Here is a 21800-nt window from a genome sequence, read left to right as displayed (position 1 = left end):
TATCGTCTTCTGACAGCACCGGATTAAACGGCTCTTTGCTGTTTCGAAACATACAGCGCCCTCGACACAACGTACGATCAAATGAAAGAAATCCCAGTGCAAAACTAATATGTGTTTTGCAGGTGGTACGGCGGGCAGGGGAGGCAAGTACGCTTGCAGGGAAGCCACCATCACTGGACCACTTACAGTTCGTGGTGGTAAGGCAGGTCACTGTGGCATTGCCTCAATCCACAGCTCATGGGTCAGTCAACTAACCAGGCAGAGATTTAGTGGCTCCCTGCTCCTCTGCACTCAGGAGAAGCACACGCTCCCAACGCAAGCCTGCGCACTGGACTGAGGGTGACACTTGCATGGCAAAGGCAAGTACAGCCAGGACGAAGGTGGCACTAGGAAACCAGGGTGGGGGTGGGGAATGGAGCATGTATCCTATGCTAACAAAAAGAAAGAAAGGGAATTCAAAATTACACAGCAAGTGAATCTAACATCTCTGCCAAGAACAGCTGAATTCCGCGAGCTTGAGAAATGATGCAAACAGCGTGCCATTTCATTCCACATCATTTATTCTCCAATTTTAAAAAAACAACACTTTGCACGATTTCATTGTTACGGGGAGTGGCAAGGGAGAGATACAAGGGCACCAAAGACACTTCACCCTGCGCCCTGCAAAACTCATATGAAGCCCCCCTGTCCGGCTTCTGAAATCTCAAGCAGGCATTGCTCCTGTCCTTTCAAGCCTATGCTCGCAGTCATAAGGACTAGAAACCCGTTGCTGTTGGCTTTCAAGTGAGCTGAGATTGTCAGGATGCCGAGTGCTGTGCTCAATACCGCAATCTCTGCTCCTGCAGATTCGCAACTTGCACCCGCGCACATGAGCGCATACATGCACTGCCCTAGGGTTTCCTCCCTTGTAAGCAGAAGGAGGTCTGAGAGGGCACACTTGGGGAACACAAGCAGTGGCAGGCCCGCAGAGGGCAAGGACTGGGTGCAAAGGGCATTTGTTGTTTCTGTCTGGTGCCCCCTCTTTTCCTCTTCTACTGAAGCCAGAGACTAGATGTGGCGGCCCCATAGCTGCCTCAAAAGCCACACCACTTGCAGCAAAGGTGAAGGATCCCAGCACCCCCCTGCCCTGACAGATGTAAGCACATCATTACAATACGGGGAAAACACGACTGGGGTCCCGAGAGGAGGAAACCCCCTAGGTGTGGGGTGCTGCATCAGGTGCGGCCGTCTCTTCCTCTGCTCCTCGGTGCTCAAGGGCTTCGTGGGCCCTCTCCAGGTCTTGGATGACTTCTAAAAGGCAGGCCGCTGCTCTCATCCTCCGGCCATTTGGGTCTGGGGGGTGGGCAGAGAACAGAAGGAGAAAACGTAGGTGGAAGGGATCTTCCTGGCTTTGGGGTTCAGGCCCCTTCAGCAGAAATGGGGCACTTTCCCACCTCCCTGCTGGGATCGCTGTCTCTGCCTTGCTTTTGACAGCTGTCAAGGCTGACAGCTGACAGCAGCAAAGCAGAGGCAGCGATCACGGGACTGGATACCAGCTCTTCCCACCTGCACCCCTGCATGTTTGGGCGACATGCGGGGGGTGGGGTAAGGCATTATCTTTCAGTTTCCCCCTGCTGCGCACCTGCACAGCATCGGGAAACAGAAGAAAATAAAAAATGAGAAGACCCCCCATTTGCACACATTCCCCGGTTACGGGGAAGTGTGGGAAATATGTCCCGGTCCAGTTTTGTTGTTGTTGCAAAAATGGGTCCAGGGGGAAGGACCCAACTTTGATCACGACTGGAGCTGGGAAGGGGGACTTGGCAGCAGACAAGATAGGTCTGCCACAGGGTCCCCAGGGAAATGGTCTGGAGGACTGGGGTGGGGAGGATCATGCAAACAACCCACCCACGGGGTGGGTTATTCGTAAAACAACTAAACACCATGAGCTAGCATGATGTGCGAACACAGCCACGGTCTTTTTCAGAGCTGTATCCCCAGTGGTGCAATTCGAGTTGAGCATGGGGCCAAAGTCCAGGGCCTTGTGGCTCAGCACCCCCCAAAATGACCCCAAGCCTCCAAATTAGTTGACTGTTATTGTGAAATAAAAGGCAAATGATTCACTGGACAATTCTTCTCTTTGGCATCCAGCCTACTGCTTGTTTTAAATGAAATTAACAAAGCAAAATACAAGCTGCTTTTAAAGAGTTGGTAAAGGGAAGCTGGCACTTACACAGGGGCATAGAATCATAGAATAGTAGGGATGGAAGGGGCCTACAAGGCCATCGAGTCCAACCCCCATGTTCAGCTTCGTTGAATATTTGACAATATTTGCCCGTGGCTAAATCCTAAGTCAGTTGAAGTTGCCCTCTATTTGATGGGCAAACTCCTAGGTTAGTTCTCAGCATTTGACCAGTCAATTCACCAGCAGGCCAGTCTTCCAGGAATGTGTTGCAGTATGTTGAGAGTCACTTATTAGCAGAGACTCAGTCTTTATGCTTGCCAAACGTGAGAGAGATAAATGGAAGGAAGGAAACTAGGAGGGTTTGGTGCTTTGGGGGGGAGGATATGCAAAATGACAGACAGACAGGCAGGCAGGCAGGCAGGCAGGCAGGCAGACAGACGGAGTGGCAGAGGGAGACAGAGAGTAGGAGAGGGGTGGTGTGGCACTGAGAGAGAGAAAGAGAGAAAGAGAGAAAGAGAGGGATGGGGTGGCACAGAGAGAGGGGGGAGAGAGAGAGAGAGAGAGAGAGAGAGGGAGAGAGAGAGAGGGAGAGAGAGAGAGAGAAAGAGAGGGATGGGGTGGCACAGAGAGAGAGAGAGAGCGAGAGCGAGAGCGAGAGCGAGCACGGGGCGGGGGGAAGGGGCGGCCAAGACAGAGACAGGGAGACAGACAGGGAGACAGAGACTGTGGTTTGAAGCTAGCGGACAAGAAGTAGTCTTGGAAGGCCGCACCACAAATGTCGCTTCTCAAGCTTGCACTGCCCTCCGCTGGAAGAGGTGTATATTTATAAAAAAAAACCAGATGCCATGGAAATGCCAGAAGTCCCCAATGCTGTCTCCTCACCTGGGAACATGGCTCTGTAAAAGGCTCTCTCCTCCCACAGAGGCTCCCCCCCACCACCTGGGGAAGTGAGGAGCATAGAGCAAAACATGGATCCTTGGAGCGGTGAGAGCCACCACATGTATGCTGGACACTTGCCCCTCCTGGCTTATTAAAGAGGCCAGAGGAGGACTGGCTGAACGGACAACAGGAGTGGTTAATGCCTCTCCGGAACAAGGAGAGTTCCTTGTTCCATCATGCTTAAAAGAGGCGGTGGTGAGACCTCTGTTGAAGAAGCCTTCCCTGAATCCCACCATACTAGATAACTATCGTCCAGTCTCTAATGTTCCATTTTGGGGCAAGGTATTAGAGTGTGTGGTGGCCTCCCAGCTCCAGGGGTTCCTGGATGAAACAGATTATCTTGATCCATTTCAATCTGGTTTCAGGCCTGGGTGTGGGAAGGAGACAGCTTTGGTCGCCTTGGTGGATGACCTATGCTGGGAGCTGGACAGGGGGAGTGTGTCCCTGTTAGTTCTGCGGGACCTCTCAGCGGTGTTCGATACCTTCGACCACGGTACTCTTCTGGGATGCCTCACTGGGATGGGACTTGGAGGTACTGTTTTACAGTGGCTCCATTCCTTCCTAGGAAGGCGAACTCAGAAGGTGTTGTTGGGGGATGCCTGTTCGACGCGGTGGCTGTTAGCTTGTGGGGTCCCTCAGGGTTCTGTTTTGTCCCCCATGCTATTTAATATCTACATGAAACCACTGGGAGAGGTTGTCCGGAGTTTTGGAGTTCGGTGCCACCAATATGCTGATGAGCTCTAGTACTCCTTTCCACCAGATTCCAAGGAAGCTGTTTCTGTCCTTAACCAGTGTTTGGCATCAGTAATGGACTGGATGAGGGAGAACAAATTGAAACTTAATCTAGACAAGACAGAGGTGCTCCTGGTCAGTTGAAAGGCAGATCAGGGAATAGGGATTCAGCTTGTGTTGGATGGGCATGCACTCTCCCTGAAGACTCAGGTTCGCAGTTTGGGGGTGCGCCTGGATTCAGCCCTAAGCCTAGACGCTCAGGTTTCAGTGGTAGCCAGGAGTGCTTTTGCACAGTTAAAACTAGTGTGCCAACTGCGCCCATTCCTGGAGATGTCTGATCTGGCCACGGTGACACATGCCTTAGTTACATCCCATTTGGATTACTGCAACGTGCTCTACGTGGGGCTGCCCATGAAGAGTGTTCGGAAGCTGCAGCTGGTCCAAACAGCTGCTGCCAGACTGTTGACTGGGGCTGGCTACAGGGCTTTTCTCTTGTTAAAACAGCTTCACTGGCTTCCAATCTGTTTCCAGGCACAATTCAAAGTGCTGGCTATGACCTATAAAGCTCTATACAGCTCCATCCAGGTAATCTGAAAGACCGTATCCTCCCTTATGAACCTGCCTGTGTCCTGAGATCCTCTGGGGAGCCCTTCTTTCAGTCCCACCACTGTCACAGGCACGTTTGGTGGGAACCCGGGAGAGGGCCTTCTCGGTGGCTGCCCCATGGCTGTGGAATGCTCTTCCCAGGGAGGCTAGGATGGCTCCCTCCTTGATGTGTTTCCGGAGGCAGGCTAAAACATTCTTGTTCCAGCAGGCCTTTGGGACATAGTTGGAACCTGGGGGTAAGCTGCTAAAATGCTGTTTAAAATGCTGTTTTAATGTTTTTAATATAATTTTAATTGTATTGTTGTTTAATTGTATTTTAGCTTTTGTATATTTTCATATGTTTTAATTGTATATGTTTTAATGTTTGCAAGCTGCCTTATGGCCCAGTACTGGGACAAAGGTGGGGTATAAATATAACAGCAGCAGCAGCAGCAACAACAACAACAACAACAACAACAACAGTCAGGGCTGGATTCAAGGGTAGGCCTGGTCGGGCACCTGCCAAGGACCCACACCCTAGCAGGGGCCCACTGACAAAAGCCCCCTGGACTTGCTCCTCCTCTTCACCATTGCAACCTGCTCGCCTGCCTCTCGCTCTGGCCCAGACAACGGTGGCGGTGAGAAGATGCCACAGCTGGCGCTGAATACAGTCATGGGATGGAAGAAGACCTGAAGGGGCCACCTTCGCCCACAGGCTGGGGACAGGTGTTCCCTCCAGTGTAGTGCAGCCTGCCAATTCATGCCCGGTCAAACAGGAAGAAGCTGGAGGGAGAACAGTGGATCTCTCTAAACCTGGCTGAACAGATTGCTCATGGAGACCACGAAGCCTACATCTTACACCCACTGGGGATGTGAAGTGGGCGACACAGGCCATGGTTCCCAGCATAAACGTGCTTCCTGCTGGGCTCCTATAGCAATCAGCAGGTCTGATTGGATCCCAGAGAAGATCGCATCCCATTGGGCTATCGTCAAGCCAATCATCGGGGCTACCATTTCATCCCTCCTTACGAGCTCAAGGCAATTTACTTTCCCGCATAGTGAACATTGGTCATCCATCCAGGAGATGGAATCATTTACACCTGATTAAGGATGTACAGAGCCTTTATTGTCATGTGACGGCAAAGAGGAGGGGACCTCCCATTCCCATGGGTCTGGGAGATGGGGTGGGTGGAAAGATATGTCCATATTTTCAGTATTCCGAAGGATGAGGGCATGCTAACAAGAGAATATGGCTCCAGTTTCAATCACGTTTAGAATTTGTCATGCACACACAATAAACTGTAAGGTAGCTAGCTAGTTGGCCATTCACCTTGCAATATCCATTGGCTGACCTGCTGTGATGTCATGCAACATTCACAAACATTCCTAAGGGCTGGGGAAGAAGATTCAACAATAGAATGCTGGCAAATTGCAGCTTTTGTCAAGAGAGTGAAAGGTCAATTTGCTGGGAGTGCAACAACATGCATCTACGTGCTGGTAGCTCAATGGCTCTCAAACCAGGAGGCAGGCCCCTCTATGGGGTGCAGGGGGGGGCACTGCTGCAAGACCAGTGGACAGGGGAGGGGGAGGAAAAATTTCCAGGGAGGACGAAGATCATGTAGCAAGCAAAGTCAGGGGCATTTTCCTCCCACTATGAGAAGTTTCATGTTGCAGCCACCCAAAAACTTCTGCTAACTATGGAACACAGGAAACTGCCTCATACCACTTGGTCAGATTATCTGTCCATGATCTAGCCCAGTATTGTCTGCTCTGACCGGCAGTGACTCTCCAGGGTCTCAGACTGAGAAAGGACTTTTATCATCCACTAGCTGATCCAACAAACAAACAAACAAACCTGGAGATGCGAGGGATCTATTTTGGGGATATGGTTCAGCACCTTGGATAGCTCCTTCAGAGTTCTGGATGGTTCTGACTGAAACCCAGAATGGATTTACAGCCCCACTGAAATTGGAGCCACTAGGCTCCACTGCCAGGGACTGATCCTGAGAGGTTCTGTATCCAAAACATGTTCTCTACTCTGCTCCAAAGGAGTGTCCATGGCAGAGCATGGAGAAGATGCCAGGTTCAATCCCCAGCACCTTCAGGTAAAAAAAGATCTCAGGTCTAGCTGGGCTGGTGCAGATCTTGGGAGTGTTGCTGCCAGTGAGAGGAGGCAACATGGCCCAGACCAAAGCAAGGGCTGAGGAGGAGGAAGAGGAGGAGGAGAAGGAACAACCACAGAAGCTGCAGATAGGTGGGGAACATCTGGCCATGGAAACTCCTGTACAGATGTATTGTTTATTGATTTACTTTATGCCCCACCTTTCCACCAAAGGCACAGCACTCGGCAATACCGCTAAATAAAATTAAAATAAAAACTTGGTTAAAAGAGGGGCCGCATTTCAGTGGTGGGAGGAGCTAAAGGCAAAGGGGGAGGGGCCAAAATACAAAAACACATGCCAGCCTACTGTAGCTTAAAGCTCAAAGCTCTGAGGGCGAGTAAGCAGGAGAAGCATTTCAACCGTTTAGAATGGGCGGGGGGAACTGCCCCAAAGCCAGGAAACCACCAAATGATTGGTGGTTGGGGGAAAGGGGGTGGGGCCAGAGGAAGTGGGTGTGGCCATCTGGGGAGGGCTGGATTGGGCCTGAGGCTCCCTTAGGGGGAGCTTTTAAAAAACTAGTTTCCTGAGCTGGGTCTTAATCACTGTGCTTGGGCCCCTATCAAGTTTCACTTCCCTGCTTTTGCTGACACAAGCAAAACTGGGACAGCTTTGCGACCACTGGCTCCCACCCACCGTCACCCCTTATCCATGGGGTTTTGAGAGGGCACAATAGGGACGGCTGCACAAAGGGAGTGTTGTCAGCCGCAGATCACGCAGGCATAAGCACTATTCCAGGAAGCCAATTCCTGCAACGTGCAGCACAACTGCCGTTATTCTGACCCATCTGACATCTCTGCCCTTTCACCGTCTTGGGTTCTGCCAACAGGGGAGGGATGGTCCTACCCTTCTGCGCTCCGGTGCCTTGCTCCTGGTCAGCCCCTATGCTGGAAAACTCCAGGTGTTTCTCGCTATGGAGAGAGAAGGACAATTTGTTAGTTGCAAGTTTTAAAAGCATAGCCTCCTAGAAAGCAGCCCTTCTCTGCACCAAGAGTTTCCTTTCCTTAAGGCAAAGGAACATGGCGTTTAGGCAAAGAAAACCCTGGCTGAATCTACACATAGCAGTTAAACTATTATCACACCGTTATCGTAACTGTTGGTACACATGACATCAGTGGGCACCAATAGTTATGATAACTGCTATGTGTAGATTCAGGCCGTTTATTCCTAGCCATTTTTAAAAACCCAAATCTGTATTTTTTGTTATTACAGTTTTGCAATCAAAAAGTAAAGGTAAAGGTAAAGGTGTCCCCAACCAGTCGTGTCCGACTCTAGGGTGCGGTGCTCATCCCCGTTTCTAAGCCGAAGAGCCAGCGCTGTCCGAAGACGCTTCCGTGGTCATGTGGCCGGCATGACTGAACACCGAGGTGCACGGAGCGCTGTTACCTTTCCCGCCGAGGCGGTACCTATTCATCTACTTGCCATTTCTTGCTTTCGAACTGCTAGGTTGGCAGGAGCTGGGACTGAAGACGGGAGCTCACTCCATCACACAGCACTCGGGTCTCGGACTGCTGACCTGCCGACCTTCCAGTCTGCAGTTCAGTGTCTTAACCACTAAGCCACCGCGGCCCCTCAAATCTGGCCCAAACAGCAATCAGCTGATATGCATTTCTCTAGCAAATCAATGCTATCAATTACACAGCCAGTTCACCTGAGAGCCATGTCACAAGAGGCAAACAACTCAAACGGCAATCAAAAGCACCACTATTCATCGCCCAGAAGACCTTAGCTCTCTGAGAATCCATTACAGTTTATACTTGAATTGACAGACAAGTAATTAAAGTTGAGAACAGGAGGAAATCGCCATTTATTTGATCTGCTGCTCCAGTTTATTTCCACAAGGTGGAATGTTACTTCTCAGCAGGTGACTGCAGCTCAGGAGTAGGGATGTTCGGACTGCGTAAAATCCACTCCGTCTGCATTTCATGGATTGTCAAGCGCCTTTTGTTCCGTCATCCGCTCAGAGACGGCTGCGATTTTTTCCCCCATCGTGCGGAAAAATACGCAAATAATTACGTAAGAGGTTTAGTAAGAATTTACATAATTTACCTTAGTACTTAACGTTTAGCGTATTGTCCCCCATTCCATTCAACTTTTCCTCAGCAGAAACTAGGGTATTTTCCTATGAATGACTATGCGTACATTTTGGGAAAGTAAAAAAAAACATCCAAGAGTCCACGGACTCCGTGCAGCCTGAGGGGGTCACTTTGCAGAGGATTCTGCAGGTCGGATTAGAAATCTGAGCTTATTTTAGTCCATCTTGAATTGCTCCAGCATCCCTACTCAGGAGTAGAGCACCTGCTTTGCATGTAGAAGGTCCTGGGTTCAATCCCCAGCAACATCTCCAGTTAAAAAGACCAGGTAGCAGGTATTGGGAAAGATGCTGGAGAGCTGCTGCCTATCAGAGTAAAGAATACTGGGCTAGATGGAAAAATACTCTGACAAATACTAAGGCAGCTTCCTATGAGGTGCATGACTTCTGCTGAAATCAGCAACTCTGTGTCTGCTTTCCTCTCTCCCCTGGTAACACAAGGCATGACATCGCCGTGTACCACGTTTCCCTGTCCCCGTGGCAGGGGCGCAGATCATCTTTCAGTCCAAGGGCCCAATTCCATTTTGGAGAAGCTCTTGGGGTCTGCATTTCAGTTGTGGGCAGGGCCAAAGGCAAAAGAGGCAGGGCCAAATATACCAAAAAGTACAGCTTAAAGCTCTTACTGCCAGTAACTAAGCCTTAGGAGTGGCAGTTCAGTTCAATTTTTCAGAATGGGGAAAAAAACTGCACAAATGCTGGGACACCACCAGCAACAGATCTTCTGTGACGTGCAGTTCCACCCAAAGACCCATAAATGCACTATGCTAGTTCCCTGTGAGAGAACAAAGCCAAGATCAGTCCAGACCAATGTAGCTAATGTTGTATTTATTTTTATTTATTTTATTTATGTAAAACTTTTAGATCCTGCCCTATCTCATGAAGGTCTCAGGGCGGTGTATAGATAAAATCAATTTAAACAGTATAAAACAGTAAATATTTTAAGCAGCTAAAAACATATGAAACCCTTAAACAAGCTAATACCAATTACAATCTAAAACAATAAAACGTTTAAACAGTGTGCAACTTTAGGGAATTCAGTTAGCCTTCAAAGGCTTTGGTGAAAAGCCATGTTTTAACTTGGCACCGAAACGAAACCAACGTCTGCGCCAATTGAGCCTCCAAAGGGAGGGCATTCCACAACCCGGGTGCCACCGCAGAGAAGGCCCTGTCACACCTCCCACCATAGTGTATGTCTTGCACTGGTGGGACACAAAGGGGGACAGATCTCAGTCCTCGGGCAGGCATATATAGGGAGAGGCGCTCCCTCAAATATTGAGGTTCTTACTGCCATCAACTAAGCCTTAGCATAAGTGTTTCAACCTTTTAGAATGGGAAAACAACCTGCATAAAAGCTGGGAAAACACCAAACGATCGGTGACTGGGGAAAAGGAGAAGAGGGTGTGGCCTTTTGGGGAACCCCAGAGAGGTTCTACAGCCCTAGTTTAGACCAAGAATGCTGCCAGATGAGGCTTTTATTGTGCAATCGCCCTGCCTCATTCACGGAATTTTGGGCGGGGGGAGTGTTTGGACACTGCCGTCTTCAACATAAAACCCTCCCAGGTTTTCCTATGGCTTCTTCTCTCTTTTTTCTTTCCACAAAAACTCCATTAAGGAGAAAAGGGTGGAATAACAGCACAGTGCCTTGTAACTGGCGGCACCTCCATCTGGAAGCACCCAGAGTCTCGCTCTCCTCTGGACAGCAGTGGGTCTCCACGGGCATGGGCAGAAAAGGGTCTTCCCATCACCTGCTAACTATCCCTTTTAACTGGAGATGCCAAGAACTGAATCTGGGACATTATGCATGCAAGGCCTGTACTCTAGTATTGAGCTAGGGCACCTCCCCCTGGTTTAGGCCATGATGAGACCATGGCCCTTAAGATTTGTAAAGCCAGGCACACCAAATTGCCTTCTCTTCTTCTTAGCAAGCAGGAGGAGGGCTGGTCGTGCAAAAGAAGTTCTAGGGATGGGGGAGAATTTCTCCCCGAAACTTCGGGGGGCCGAGCGCCAACGCATTCGGTCCTCCGAAGGTTGTTCGGGGAGAAATTCTCTGCCCCCCCGCCCCCCCCCCCCGGGATGGGACTTATCTTTCACGAATGTCCCTCCCAGCAGCGGGTCCCAGCGGCGGTTCGGCAGGTCTTCGTCAGGGGCGGGGGCGGCAGCCGGTCTTTTGACCGGCTGCCACCGCCACCATTACAAGAAAAGTAAAAAAAAAAAACCGCCCCTGTGATAGGCTACGTAACGATTAACGCAGCCTATCACGGCTAGATTTGCAAAGTCAGACGTGATAGGCTACGTTAATCGTCGCGTAGCCTATCAAGGGTGACTTTAAAAACAAAAACAAAAACGCGCATACGGCTAATGGCGGCCCCCATAGAGAGCCGCCATTCACGTTCCTTATTTGGTCCCTGTAGTCTACGTAAAGATTTACGTAGACTACGGCGAAAATAAGGGCAACGCAAATAGCAAATAGCGTTGCCCTTATTTTCGCCGTAGTCTACGTAAATCTTTACGTAGACTACAGGGACCAAATAAGGAACGCGAATGGCGGCTCCCTATGGGGGCCGCCATTTGTGTACGCGCTTTTTTTTTTTTTTTTCAAAGTCACCCGTGATAGGCTACGTGACGATTAACGTAGCCTATCACGGCTGACTTTGCAGATCTAGCCGTGATAGGCTACGTTAATCATTACGTAGACTATCACGGGGCTTTTTTTTTTTACTTTTCTTTTGAAGTTCGCGGCCGGGGAGACAGAGCGCTTCTCCCCGGCCTGAATTTCGGCTGGGCGAGGCAGGAAGCCTCCCCCCTGGCCTGAATTTCGGCCGGGGGAGGCGGGAAGCCTCCCCCCCAGCCTGAACTTCGGGGGGAGAAGCAAAGCGCCTCCCCCCCACCGCGAATAAAGCTGCGAGACCAGGGAAGTGACTTTTGTACATCCCTAAGAAGAACTGTGAAAATTCCTGAACGTAGGGGGCCCTCTGGTGGGGACATTCGGTACTACAACACAGATGCCTCAAGATAGGGCCTTTCTGGTATTGGCACCCATTGCCAGAATGCCCTTACCAGTGAGGCTTGCCTGCTGCAGGCTTCGTTATCTTATTGGCAACAGGTAAAGACCTTTTAGTTTGCCCAGTCTTTTTTAAAAAAAAAGACATCTTCTTTTTAGATATTGTTCTAACAAGTGGTTTTAAATGATACCTGGCTCTGTTTTTAATATTGGTTTTACTGTTCCACCATTTTAATTTTCAGTGTATTGGCAATTTAATCATACTTTTAACTGGTTGATTTCTAAGTTGCCCTGGGAACCCCTTTGGGGATGAAAAGTGGGATACAAATGCATGAAATAAATAGTAAGTTGCCCCAAAGAACAGCTCAAAAGCCTGGGCTACCTGGGTGCTGTAATTTCACAGGAGTGCAGAATAGCTGCAAAATGTGGTAATGGCCATAGACTGCGGATTGCTCAGGATCTCAGCCTTTTTTTAAAAGGGGGGGGCAAGTTTCTAGCCCTTATGATTATGAAGACAAGCCTGAAAAGGTGTACAAGAGACATACAGTAAAAGCTCAGAAGTCGCAGAAGTTCCTGTACATGATTTCCCGAGCCTGAGGGGGAGGGAGGCCTCAGTGCCTTATAGAACTCTTTGCCCCTCCACCATAAACATAATCAATTATGTGTAACAAGAGAAATCATGCAAATGAGTTTAATCTGCATAATTTATACAGGTCACAGAATCCCACGTTTGTTGGTGCTCCCGAATTTTGGACGCAGAATTCTGTGCTGTCATTTTGTTTTTCTTTTCTTCACCTGGAGCACCAATGTCCCTGCTCAAAGATTGACTGCAACCATCTGCTGGGGACAAGTACAAACAGGCGGTGGTCCAGTTCTGCAGAATCACAGGAACATAGGAAGCTGCCTTCTACTGAGTCAGCCCACTGGTCCCTCTAGCGCAGTAATGTTGACAACGACAGGAAGAGGCTTTCCAGGGTTTCAGGCAGGATCTCTTCCAAGCCCTGCCTGGAGATACTGGGGGTCGAACCTGGGACTTTCTGCATGGAAAATGGGTGCTCTACCACTGGACTACAGTCTCTCCAAGTGGCACGTGTACTATTCTCTTAGGGAGCAATTCTATGTCCCCTAGACAGAGTCGGGGGCGGGGGGGATAGGATAGTTTGGATTCCTGGATCCGAGGTCAAAGCCAGCGCTCCAACTTTGGAGCTAGGAATCTGAGCTCCCTGCCCCCTCCCCCTCACAGCTGACATGGAGAGAACCGCACCAGCTGTTTCTCCGAGCTCACAAAGGCGACCTCAGAGAGCAGGGAAAGGGGGTGTGCCAGTGGGCAGGGGAAAGGGACTGGGGGGCTGGCTTCTGACATATCCCCAGGCCTCCCCAGCCTCCTCCCCTCCTGCTCCACGGAGCCCCAGATAGATGGGCAAAAAAGTCCATCTAGTCCAAATGCAGAGCGGGAAGAGCGTGGAGGCAAAGATTGCCTCCCCTACTCCTCCCTCTCTGCAATGGATGGCTGTAAGCCTCCGAGTTCGGAGGCTTACAGTCATCCAGATAGGATCGCACCCTTAACAACAACAATGAATCAATTCCCTTCCACCCAAGCAAGCTGGCTCGCAGACTCCCTGCCTCCCCGTCAACACAACGCTTACCACCATGGGCCACATCACCGTCCACAGACCTGAGCTTGTCTCTGCCCAGCAAAAGCTGCCTGTACACCATCTGGGCCTCGGTGTCTGGATCCAAAGGGTCGCTCCAGTCGCCGAGGGTCACAGCAGAGTGCGTCCGGCTGCAGCCACGAACTGTAACCAAACCAGAACCACGGATGGTCCTGTAAGTTGGAGGAATGGACGGCCACATAGAGTAGGGTGTGATCTGGGTTTGGGCCACACCCACAAGCGGAGCTCAGGAAGAAGCCCTTTAAAACAGGGGTGGGGAACCTCTTTCAGCCCAAGGGCTGAATTCCCTTTCAGAGAAGCTCTGGGGGGGAGGTGCATTTTAGTGGTGGGCGTGGCCAAAGGCAAAAGGGCAGGGCCGAACTACAAAAAATACCTGTACATTGTAGCTTAAAGCTGTTATTGCCAGCAAGTAAACCTTAGGAGAAGTATTTCAGCGTTTAAGAATGGTGGAGGGGCGAGAGGGCACAAAAGCCAGGAAATTGTCAAACAATATAATGGCAACTTGTAGCCACCTGGCCCAGTGGGGCCAGGGCAGTTGTCAGTACCAGTGGTCTCTGCCAAGACGCAGGAGCCCCAACCGCTGCCCGAAGGTGACAGGTGCTGACACTGGGTCTGCAAAGATGGCAGGCAGGCAATAATCCCGAGGAATGGGTAATACCGGAGTGGGGGAGTTTCAATCCATGTCTCTTAACTGTGTAACCAATAAGACTTTAAAGAACACTTGTGCAAAGAGGCCTAGAGCTTCTCCACATTAGGCTTTTATCTTGCGATAAAACTGGTTACTCACAGAAGTTTGCTGGTCCTTTACATGACACTGTCACCCTCCGGGGCCTCTCCCGTGCTTTGTGACCATTTCCATGGCTTTATTTGTAACAGTGATCATGAGCTATTTAAAGATAGTGTTTTGAATCTCAGTGTATAATGATGGATTCACTAACCACGGTGCCATCTAAAGGCTGTAGAATCAAACATATAGAACTTGCCGATAAAGGAAATCCCCAGGAAAAAAGGAGGGAAATGCATTTAAAGGGCTGATCTTAATCCCACAAAGAATCCAGAAGCAGAAGTTGCAGGATAAAAAGCCTGATGTGCAGAAGCCCATAAGGACATCTCTGAATTAGCTACAAGAACTAGCCCTGCTACGATTTCTTTTATCCCCAAAGCCAGCCAGCCAGCCAGCCTGCCAGTGTTTCGCAGAGCTTCCACACTCCACTCCCCACTAATACGTGGTGAATCTGAGCCAGGTTACCAGCGCGGTCAGTCTGTAAGCAGCAAGTCCAGCGATTGCCACGGAAGGTGCCGGGGTGGCAAAAGGGCAGCATGCGCTCGTTGGAGATGGTCGCTTTCCGGATGGCCGAGAGCCACTGGTTGAGCTCGTTGATGTTCTGCAAAAGGAAGGAGAGGGCAAGCCAAGAAAGAGCAGCATTGCCCCCCAATTATCTCTTTACTACATTTCTATTCCGCCTTTCGTCCAAGGAGGTCATGGTGGAGTACGTGGTTCCCCCTCCCTAAGTTGATCCTCACAAAAACCCTGTGAGGCTTTTGAGAAAGAGTGCTCAACCAATGAACTTTATGGCTGAGTGGGGACTTGAACCCAGGTCTGCCCAGTCCTAATCTGACACTCTAACTTCTACATCAAGGGTGGGGCAGAAAGTAGATATCCAGATGTTTTGGACCTCGACTCCCAGCATCCCTGCCCATTGGCCATGCTGGCAGGAGCTTCTGGGAGTTGAAGTCCAAAACATCTGAACATCTACCTTCTGCCCACCCCTGCACCACTTTGGCCCTTCCCTGCCTTACCTTAGCCAGAGAAGCAAGACCCAGATTTATATATTTAATGTATTTTTTTTAAATCACCCCTCCATGGAGGATGGGCAAACTTGTGGCCCACCAGGTGTTTTGGTCTACAACTACCACCAGCCTTAGCCAACATAACCAATGGTGCGGGATCATGGGAACTGCAGGCCAAAACATCCAGAGGTCCACAAGTTGGCCACCCCTGTGACAAACCATAAAAAGGATAAAATACGACGATTTCCAAATAACTAAAAGCAAAACAGATAAAATACATACCTTACAACAAAGCAGGGAAACCCTCTAAAATCAAGAAGTGTCATTAATCACTATATGTTCAGTGGAACAGTACAGATTTTACTAGCTGTCTGAAGGCCAATAGCGAAGGAGACAATCCAGGCCATTTGGATCCATGGGCCACAAAACTGCTGCACAAGCACGGAATCTGGTAACCGGTATTATTTATTTAATTTCATTTCTATACTGCCCAATAGCCGAAGCTCTCTGGGTGGCTCACAAAACCTCTCTAATAGCACTAACATTAATGTATTTCCTCCCATTTTCGTCCCCTTAAGTATTCAAGCATCTTACTACCTGTGTCAATAACACAGCATTCGAGATGGATATTTCTCTGTCCCATGGTACTTTACCTCAAAGTTATAAAAACAAACCAACCTGTTGATAAACGGATATAGCAAGACCAGGAGTGCAAATAGACACCTAAATAAACACTGTAGATTTTTTGTAATGAGTTATCCATTCCCAGTATTTGTTGAGACTAAAAATCCACAGTGGCGAACTTCCTAACGAATCTTGAACTTGCCGGCTTCAACTTGCCCTTTGAAAACAAATTTTCTTGGAATATAGTAACTTTCAAGGTCTATTGCAGGACTGAAATGCTCCTTTGCTGGTTTCCAAGTTATAATTTTTCATATTTCACTGGAATCCGTTCATACTTTTGTGTGTGTAGAACAACCTTCCCTAACGTGGTGCTCAGGGCCAGCGTCAAGGGTGGGCAAAGTCGGGCACCTGCCTAGGGCCAAACCCCAGCAGGGGCCCACTGGCAAGAGCCCCCTGGAATTGCTCCTTCTCCTCGCCGTGGCAACCTGCTTATTCGCTTGCCTCTCGCTCTAACCCAGGCAACAGTGGCAGTGAGAAGGAGGAGCAGGAGATGCCACGGCCTGCTTGCCCACCGGCTCTCTGCCTGTCAAACAAGCAAGTGGTGGCAATGATGAGAAAGAGGAGGACAAGCAAGAGCAGCTGGTGACCATGGCAGTGAGATGGCAGGCTCACTGACAGAGGGGACCCAGTGAGGGTGCCTTGCCCAAGGGCCCTCCAAAACCTGAAACCTGCACTCCTGGTGCCCCTTAGATATGCTGGACCACGACTCCCGTCAACACCATCCAGCATGGCCAACACATCTGCAGGGCGCCAGGTTGGAGAAGACTGCTGCAGAGGCTGAGCTGTTTGGGCTTTGTCAATGGCAGAACGGCCTTGTTGGCACACAGTGACGTCTATCACGTTGGAGATACAGCTGAACACAACGGTGACGGCACGCTTGGTGTCGTGTGGTCCCACAGCAACCCGCAGTGAGCAGATATGAAGGCTTCTGTTTCGATTAGCTGCTGGCAGACATCTACTTCAAGCTGGAAAGCTGGCTGTAAGCCAGGGCAGATGCTGTAGTGGTGAGAGGGTTGGACTGGGAGCCGGGAGATCCAGGTTCTAGTCCCCACTTGGCCATGGAAGCTCACTGGGTGACTTTGGGCCAGTCACAGGCTCTCAGCCCCACCTACCTCGCAGGGTTGTTGTGAGGATAAAATGGAGAGGAGGAGGATCATGTAAGTCACCTTGGGTTCCTTGCCAGAGGAAAAAATGCGGGATATAAATGCAAGAGAAGGAAGGAAGGAAGGAAGGAAGGAAGGAAGGAGGAAAGAAAGAAAGAAAGAAAGAAAGAAAGAAAGAAAGAAAGAAAGAAAGAAAGGAAGACGCAGTGTGGGGCTATAAATCCATTCTGGGTTTCTGTCAGAACCAGACAGAACTCTAAAGGAGCTATCTGAGTTGCTGAATCTATTTTGGGGATAAGTTTCAGGTCCTTGGATAGCTCCTTTAGAGTTTGGGCTGCTTCCGACGGAAACCCAGAATGGATTCACAGCCCCGCCGAAATCGGGGCCACCAGCCTCCGCTGAAAAGACGGTCATAAAAATGCAGTCATATATTCACATATGACCGAGGACGAGGCAGGCGGGGTGGCTTTTGTCAACCATAAACATGTTAAAATGGAGGAATCGAATCAGTACTGTTAAGTATTTAGAATAAGCTATTATTATTGGTGAATATGCTATTGTTGTAGTTGTTTATTACTACTACTACTAAAAACCTGCCATTTTTCAGCAGAACAAGGCACAGAGGGGGTGTCTGCCTTTTTTAGAAGCAGAATCACACTCCTGGAAGTCTCCAGGAAATCTCCTTCTAAACAAGGCTGCACTCCCTGCGCCCTGTTTTCATGCAAAATCGTGGGGGTTTTGGGCGCCATGCAGCAAATTCAGCCAGGAGCGTGTGTGTGTAGCCCCTGGTGGGTTTGGAAAGGAAATTGCCCACCCTTATGCTACACTGTGCGGCTGTCTATAAAGTCTGTCACACTTCTTTAGAACCGTTTAAAAACTCCCCTCCCCATCCCTTTGCCCTTCTTTGCCCCATTTCAGCCAGTCCTTTCTTAGTCACAACTTTGCTGCTTGCTCCCTCCATCTTTCTTTTTTAAGAAAAGAAATATTATGCATTTATATCCCGCCTTTTTCGTCTTGCAAGGAACCCAAGGCAGCTAACATTGTCCTCCTCCTCTCCATTTTATCCTCACAACAACCACCCTGTGAGGCAGGTTAGGCTGAGAGTCAGGACTGCTCCAAAGTCACCTAGCAAACTTCATGGCCCGAATGGGGACTGGAACCCAGATCTCCCGAGTCCCGGCCCAACACTCTAACTGCTACACCACCCTGGCTCTCAAGCTATAGGAAACAACACTCACCTGAAGTCATCCATCCCAATGCAAACCCGTGCAAACGTTGCTGCATTTGCTGCCATAGAACTACAGACAGTATTGTTCACCATGTCCCCATTTTTAAAAAACAAAAATATATCCCTGCCTACAGAAAAAAATATAACTGGGGAAAAGGCTGGGTTAAACCCTTCCCGGTGGCGTGGTTGTTTTTTACATGGAAGGTGTTTTACCCAGGAGGAAATATTCAAACTTTTAGCCCCGCCCCACCTGACCAGCAGCCTGAGCAGGAGAATCTTTACTACTTGGATTTTTCTGAGTCCAACTACGGAGTTAGGAGGTGGTAGTTTACTTGAAGTGTGGTCATAGAATCATAGAATAGTAGGGTTGGAAGGGGCCTACAACGCCATCGAGTCCAACCCCCTGCTCAATGCAGGAATCCTGTATTGGATTCCTGCATTGAGTCTCTGTATAGTTGGGGGATAACACGGGAAGCTGCCCTTAAGCACAGCTAAAAGACTTGTAAACTTAAGTAGAGCCATGCTAGATCAGATCAAGATCCATCTTGTCCAGTACACATGACGGCCCCTCTGCCTGTGGGAAGCCCAGTAGCAAGACGCGAGCGCAACAGCGCCCTCCCGCCTATGTTCCCCAGAAACTGGTGTACAGAGGATTGCTGCCTCTGATCTTGGAGGTAGCACATAGCCACCAGGAGCAGTAGCCATTGATAACGTTCTCCTCCAGGAATTTGTCCTTTCAATGCCAACCAAATTGGCGGCCATCGCTACATCCTGTGGCAGTAAGTTCCAAAGTTTAACTCTGCGCTGTGTGAAGAAGTCCTTCCTTTTATCTGTCCTGAATCTCCCACCAATCAGCTTCATGGGACCTTTGGGTTCCAGTATTGTGAGAGAGGGAGAAAAATGTCTCCGTATCCACTTCCTCCACACCATGCATAATTGTGTACACACCTCTATTGTGCCTCCCCTTACTCCCCTTTTTTCTAAGCTAAACAGTCCCAAATGTTGTAACCTTTCCTCCTTCTTGAGCTTTTATGCATCTGAGTTCCAGAGGCTGTCTTAAGACACCCAGCATTTTTATTGATTCTACCTCCTCCAGCAGAACAGGAATTACACAGTCTGGGCCCGGATACGAAGCCAGGCATTACCTTACACTGAATGTACATGGTGAACAGCTGCCCTCCGTTATCACGCGTCGTTATCTGCATCATGTGCGACTGCTGGAAGGCGTTTTCGTCCACACGCTCCACGGCACAGATCCGTTGGACAGGGATGGATGTACGCACCTGGACATGAGGGAACAGCACAAACCCACCGCATGATCATCAGGAATTAACCCAATTCTCGATTGCCCAACCCCTCTTTGGAAACATTTTCCAAAGAATCCCAGCTCTGTTATACTAACGTGGTGAACTGAGACATCTGAACGAAAATGTGAAAGCATTCTCTCACTGTCTAGTTCGAATGACAACAACACGCCACCTTCTCGCCTAACCATGGTTATAGGATCAGCTCAATCGTAGAGGCAAACTATTCAACAGCCTGGGATATCAACGTTCTAGGGACGCCTGCCTCAGCTATGGAAATGTCTTGGAAAGCCGCTGCCCACACTTTCGGAAAAGGTGCATCCAGACAGCTTGTCAGCTGGATGATATTAAAAGAAGAAGAAGAAGAAATGAGAACATACCACTCCATCCGGCTCTTGATCATATAACGTACTATTGTTATGCCTCTCGGCATATGATAAGACACACAAGGGCACGTGTATAATTTTAATTGGCCGATGGCCGTAAAAAGAAAAGAAAAGAGGGGGGCATTCCTGCATGGTCAGAAGATAGGGAGCACCCTGGGTTCACAGGTTCCTTTCTTCTCCTCAGTCATGCAGGTTTGGAGCTAATCATGGTTAGCGTTACCAGTGGAACAATCTTAACTTTAATCATGGTTAGCTGCACACCAGAGTTTGAAGGGGATTTGCAAACTCTGGTTAAAACTTACCATGCTTGGTTTTAAGGCTGTTCTAACAGTAACCGTGGTTAGCTCAGAATGCAGGAAAGAGGGAGTTTTAAATGGCTGTCTTTCATTGTCTATTTATATGACAGTCACATGGTTATCAGTCCCTTCACAAAATTATGGTTCCCAAGGATCTCTGGCTAGGAGCCAGGTGCACAGTCTACAGTCAGTGAGAGTTCCTGCAACAGTCCCATTGAACTGAATGGGAAGCGCACAAGCACGGGTCCTTCCAATGGGATTCATGCAGGAAAACGTCTTGGCACGTGGTGTCCCACAACATTCAAAACAGGGTTGGAAACCAAATTATGGCTGTCGTGTGGGTGGTTGTTTTTTAATTCGAAGTATTTCTATCCTACGCTTCCTTAAAATGTTGAGGGCAGGTATCAATTAAAAAAACAAAGAAACATTTTTTTAAAAAAATACAGTATCACAACTAAAACAACAATTAAGTCTAGAAGCGGCAAAATAAAACAGGAACAAGAAAAAGAGCACCAAGTCAAACAATAGCCAGATAGCATCACCCTCAGAAGTGATGCATCCTAAATCAAAAATTGTTCTTCAAGTCAGGGGGCTCCAACCTTTTTGCGTCGGTGGGCACATATGGAATTTTTAGAGTGCCATGGACACTTTCACAAGATGGCTGTTGGGGCTTGCCCATTCACAGAAGCGCTGCCATGGTGCGCATGGCCAGTCACAAAACACTCATTCCCCAAAAGGCAAATTGGTGGAACTAAAAGAAAAGTAATTTGCCCAAGAACCTAAGAAAAAGGCAGAGGTGGGGTCTTAAGTCTGAAACACAAACAAATTTATTTGGAATGCAAATAAAGATGGCGCGGCATGCCAGTATTTCAGTTTAAAAAACCCAATGGATCTTAAGAAATTAAATATAGATCAGGAGCGCCAGGGAGCCTGAGGGGCTCCAACAGAGGTGTCTGTGGGCCCATTGGCGCCCATGAGTTCCACTTTGCAGACCCCAATCTTAAGTATGTATCTATTTTTTTGTAAACAAGGTACGTTTATCCACAGCCTGCTATGCTGGGCCCAACTCCCACTGACTCTGCCCTCTCGCTCTCCCAGAAGTGCCCACCTGCCACTCAGGCGATTTGGAGTAGGAGAGGGCCTCATTGCTCAGCCAGAAATAACGTTTTTTGAAGGTGAATCGTGAGACCAAGTGGAGGCCCTCTGCCTTGCGTTTCTGCAGGTAGCCCTCTTTTATGGTGGCTGAGGGCTGGAAGAGTGTCCAAGGCTGCTTTTCGCTTTCTTCTAAGGAAAGAAAAAGAGAGACATTTTGACCTCTCAGCAGGGCCAGCCCAAGACATTTTGCTGCCTGAGGCGAAGAGCAAGATGGCACCCTCTCCCATTTCGTGTACAAAAGTTGACTAGATTGTTTATTTGACCATGGTGACAGAACAGCATCCTCCATTGAACCGTAAGGCAGCAGGCTAGTTTAGGGAACATAAGGCAGGCTGTGAGACACACAGCCCTCTCCTCCAACACCTTGCTGCCACCTCCCAGCACCTGCTGTCTGAGGTGGTTCCTTCACCTTGCTTAATGGTAGGGCCGGCCCTGTCTCTCAGATCCAGTAGAAGCACCAAATGGCTGTGAACATTCCTCCAATCATTGCTTTGGCCAGGGCTAAACC

The 21800-nt window shown here is 49.2% G+C and overlaps 1 protein-coding gene across 1 annotated transcript in view; it reads right to left on the bottom strand.

The window, feature by feature from the left end:
* Positions 1-538: 538 nt before the first annotated feature.
* Positions 539-21800, bottom strand: part of RASAL1 (RAS protein activator like 1) — a 90684-nt gene continuing 69422 nt past the window's right edge. Inside the window, exons 16-21 of the mRNA XM_084820122.1 lie at positions 21246-21421; positions 19297-19434; positions 14595-14730; positions 13348-13468; positions 7426-7490; positions 539-1332 (exon numbers count right to left, since the gene is read on the bottom strand). Of these exons, the coding sequence (XP_084676248.1) occupies positions 1196-1332; positions 7426-7490; positions 13348-13468; positions 14595-14730; positions 19297-19434; positions 21246-21421 (773 nt within the window). The 3' untranslated portion in view covers positions 539-1195. The remainder of the gene's footprint in view (positions 1333-7425; positions 7491-13347; positions 13469-14594; positions 14731-19296; positions 19435-21245; positions 21422-21800) is intronic.

The sequence above is a fragment of the Heloderma suspectum genome, chromosome 13 (assembly GCF_057233095.1).
Source record: "Heloderma suspectum isolate Gila_16-S chromosome 13, 16-S_ref, whole genome shotgun sequence".
NCBI classification, from domain to species: Eukaryota; Metazoa; Chordata; class Lepidosauria; order Squamata; family Helodermatidae; genus Heloderma; species Heloderma suspectum.
Note: the sequence above shows the minus strand (reverse complement) of the source record. Positions and strands in the feature narration are given on the sequence as shown.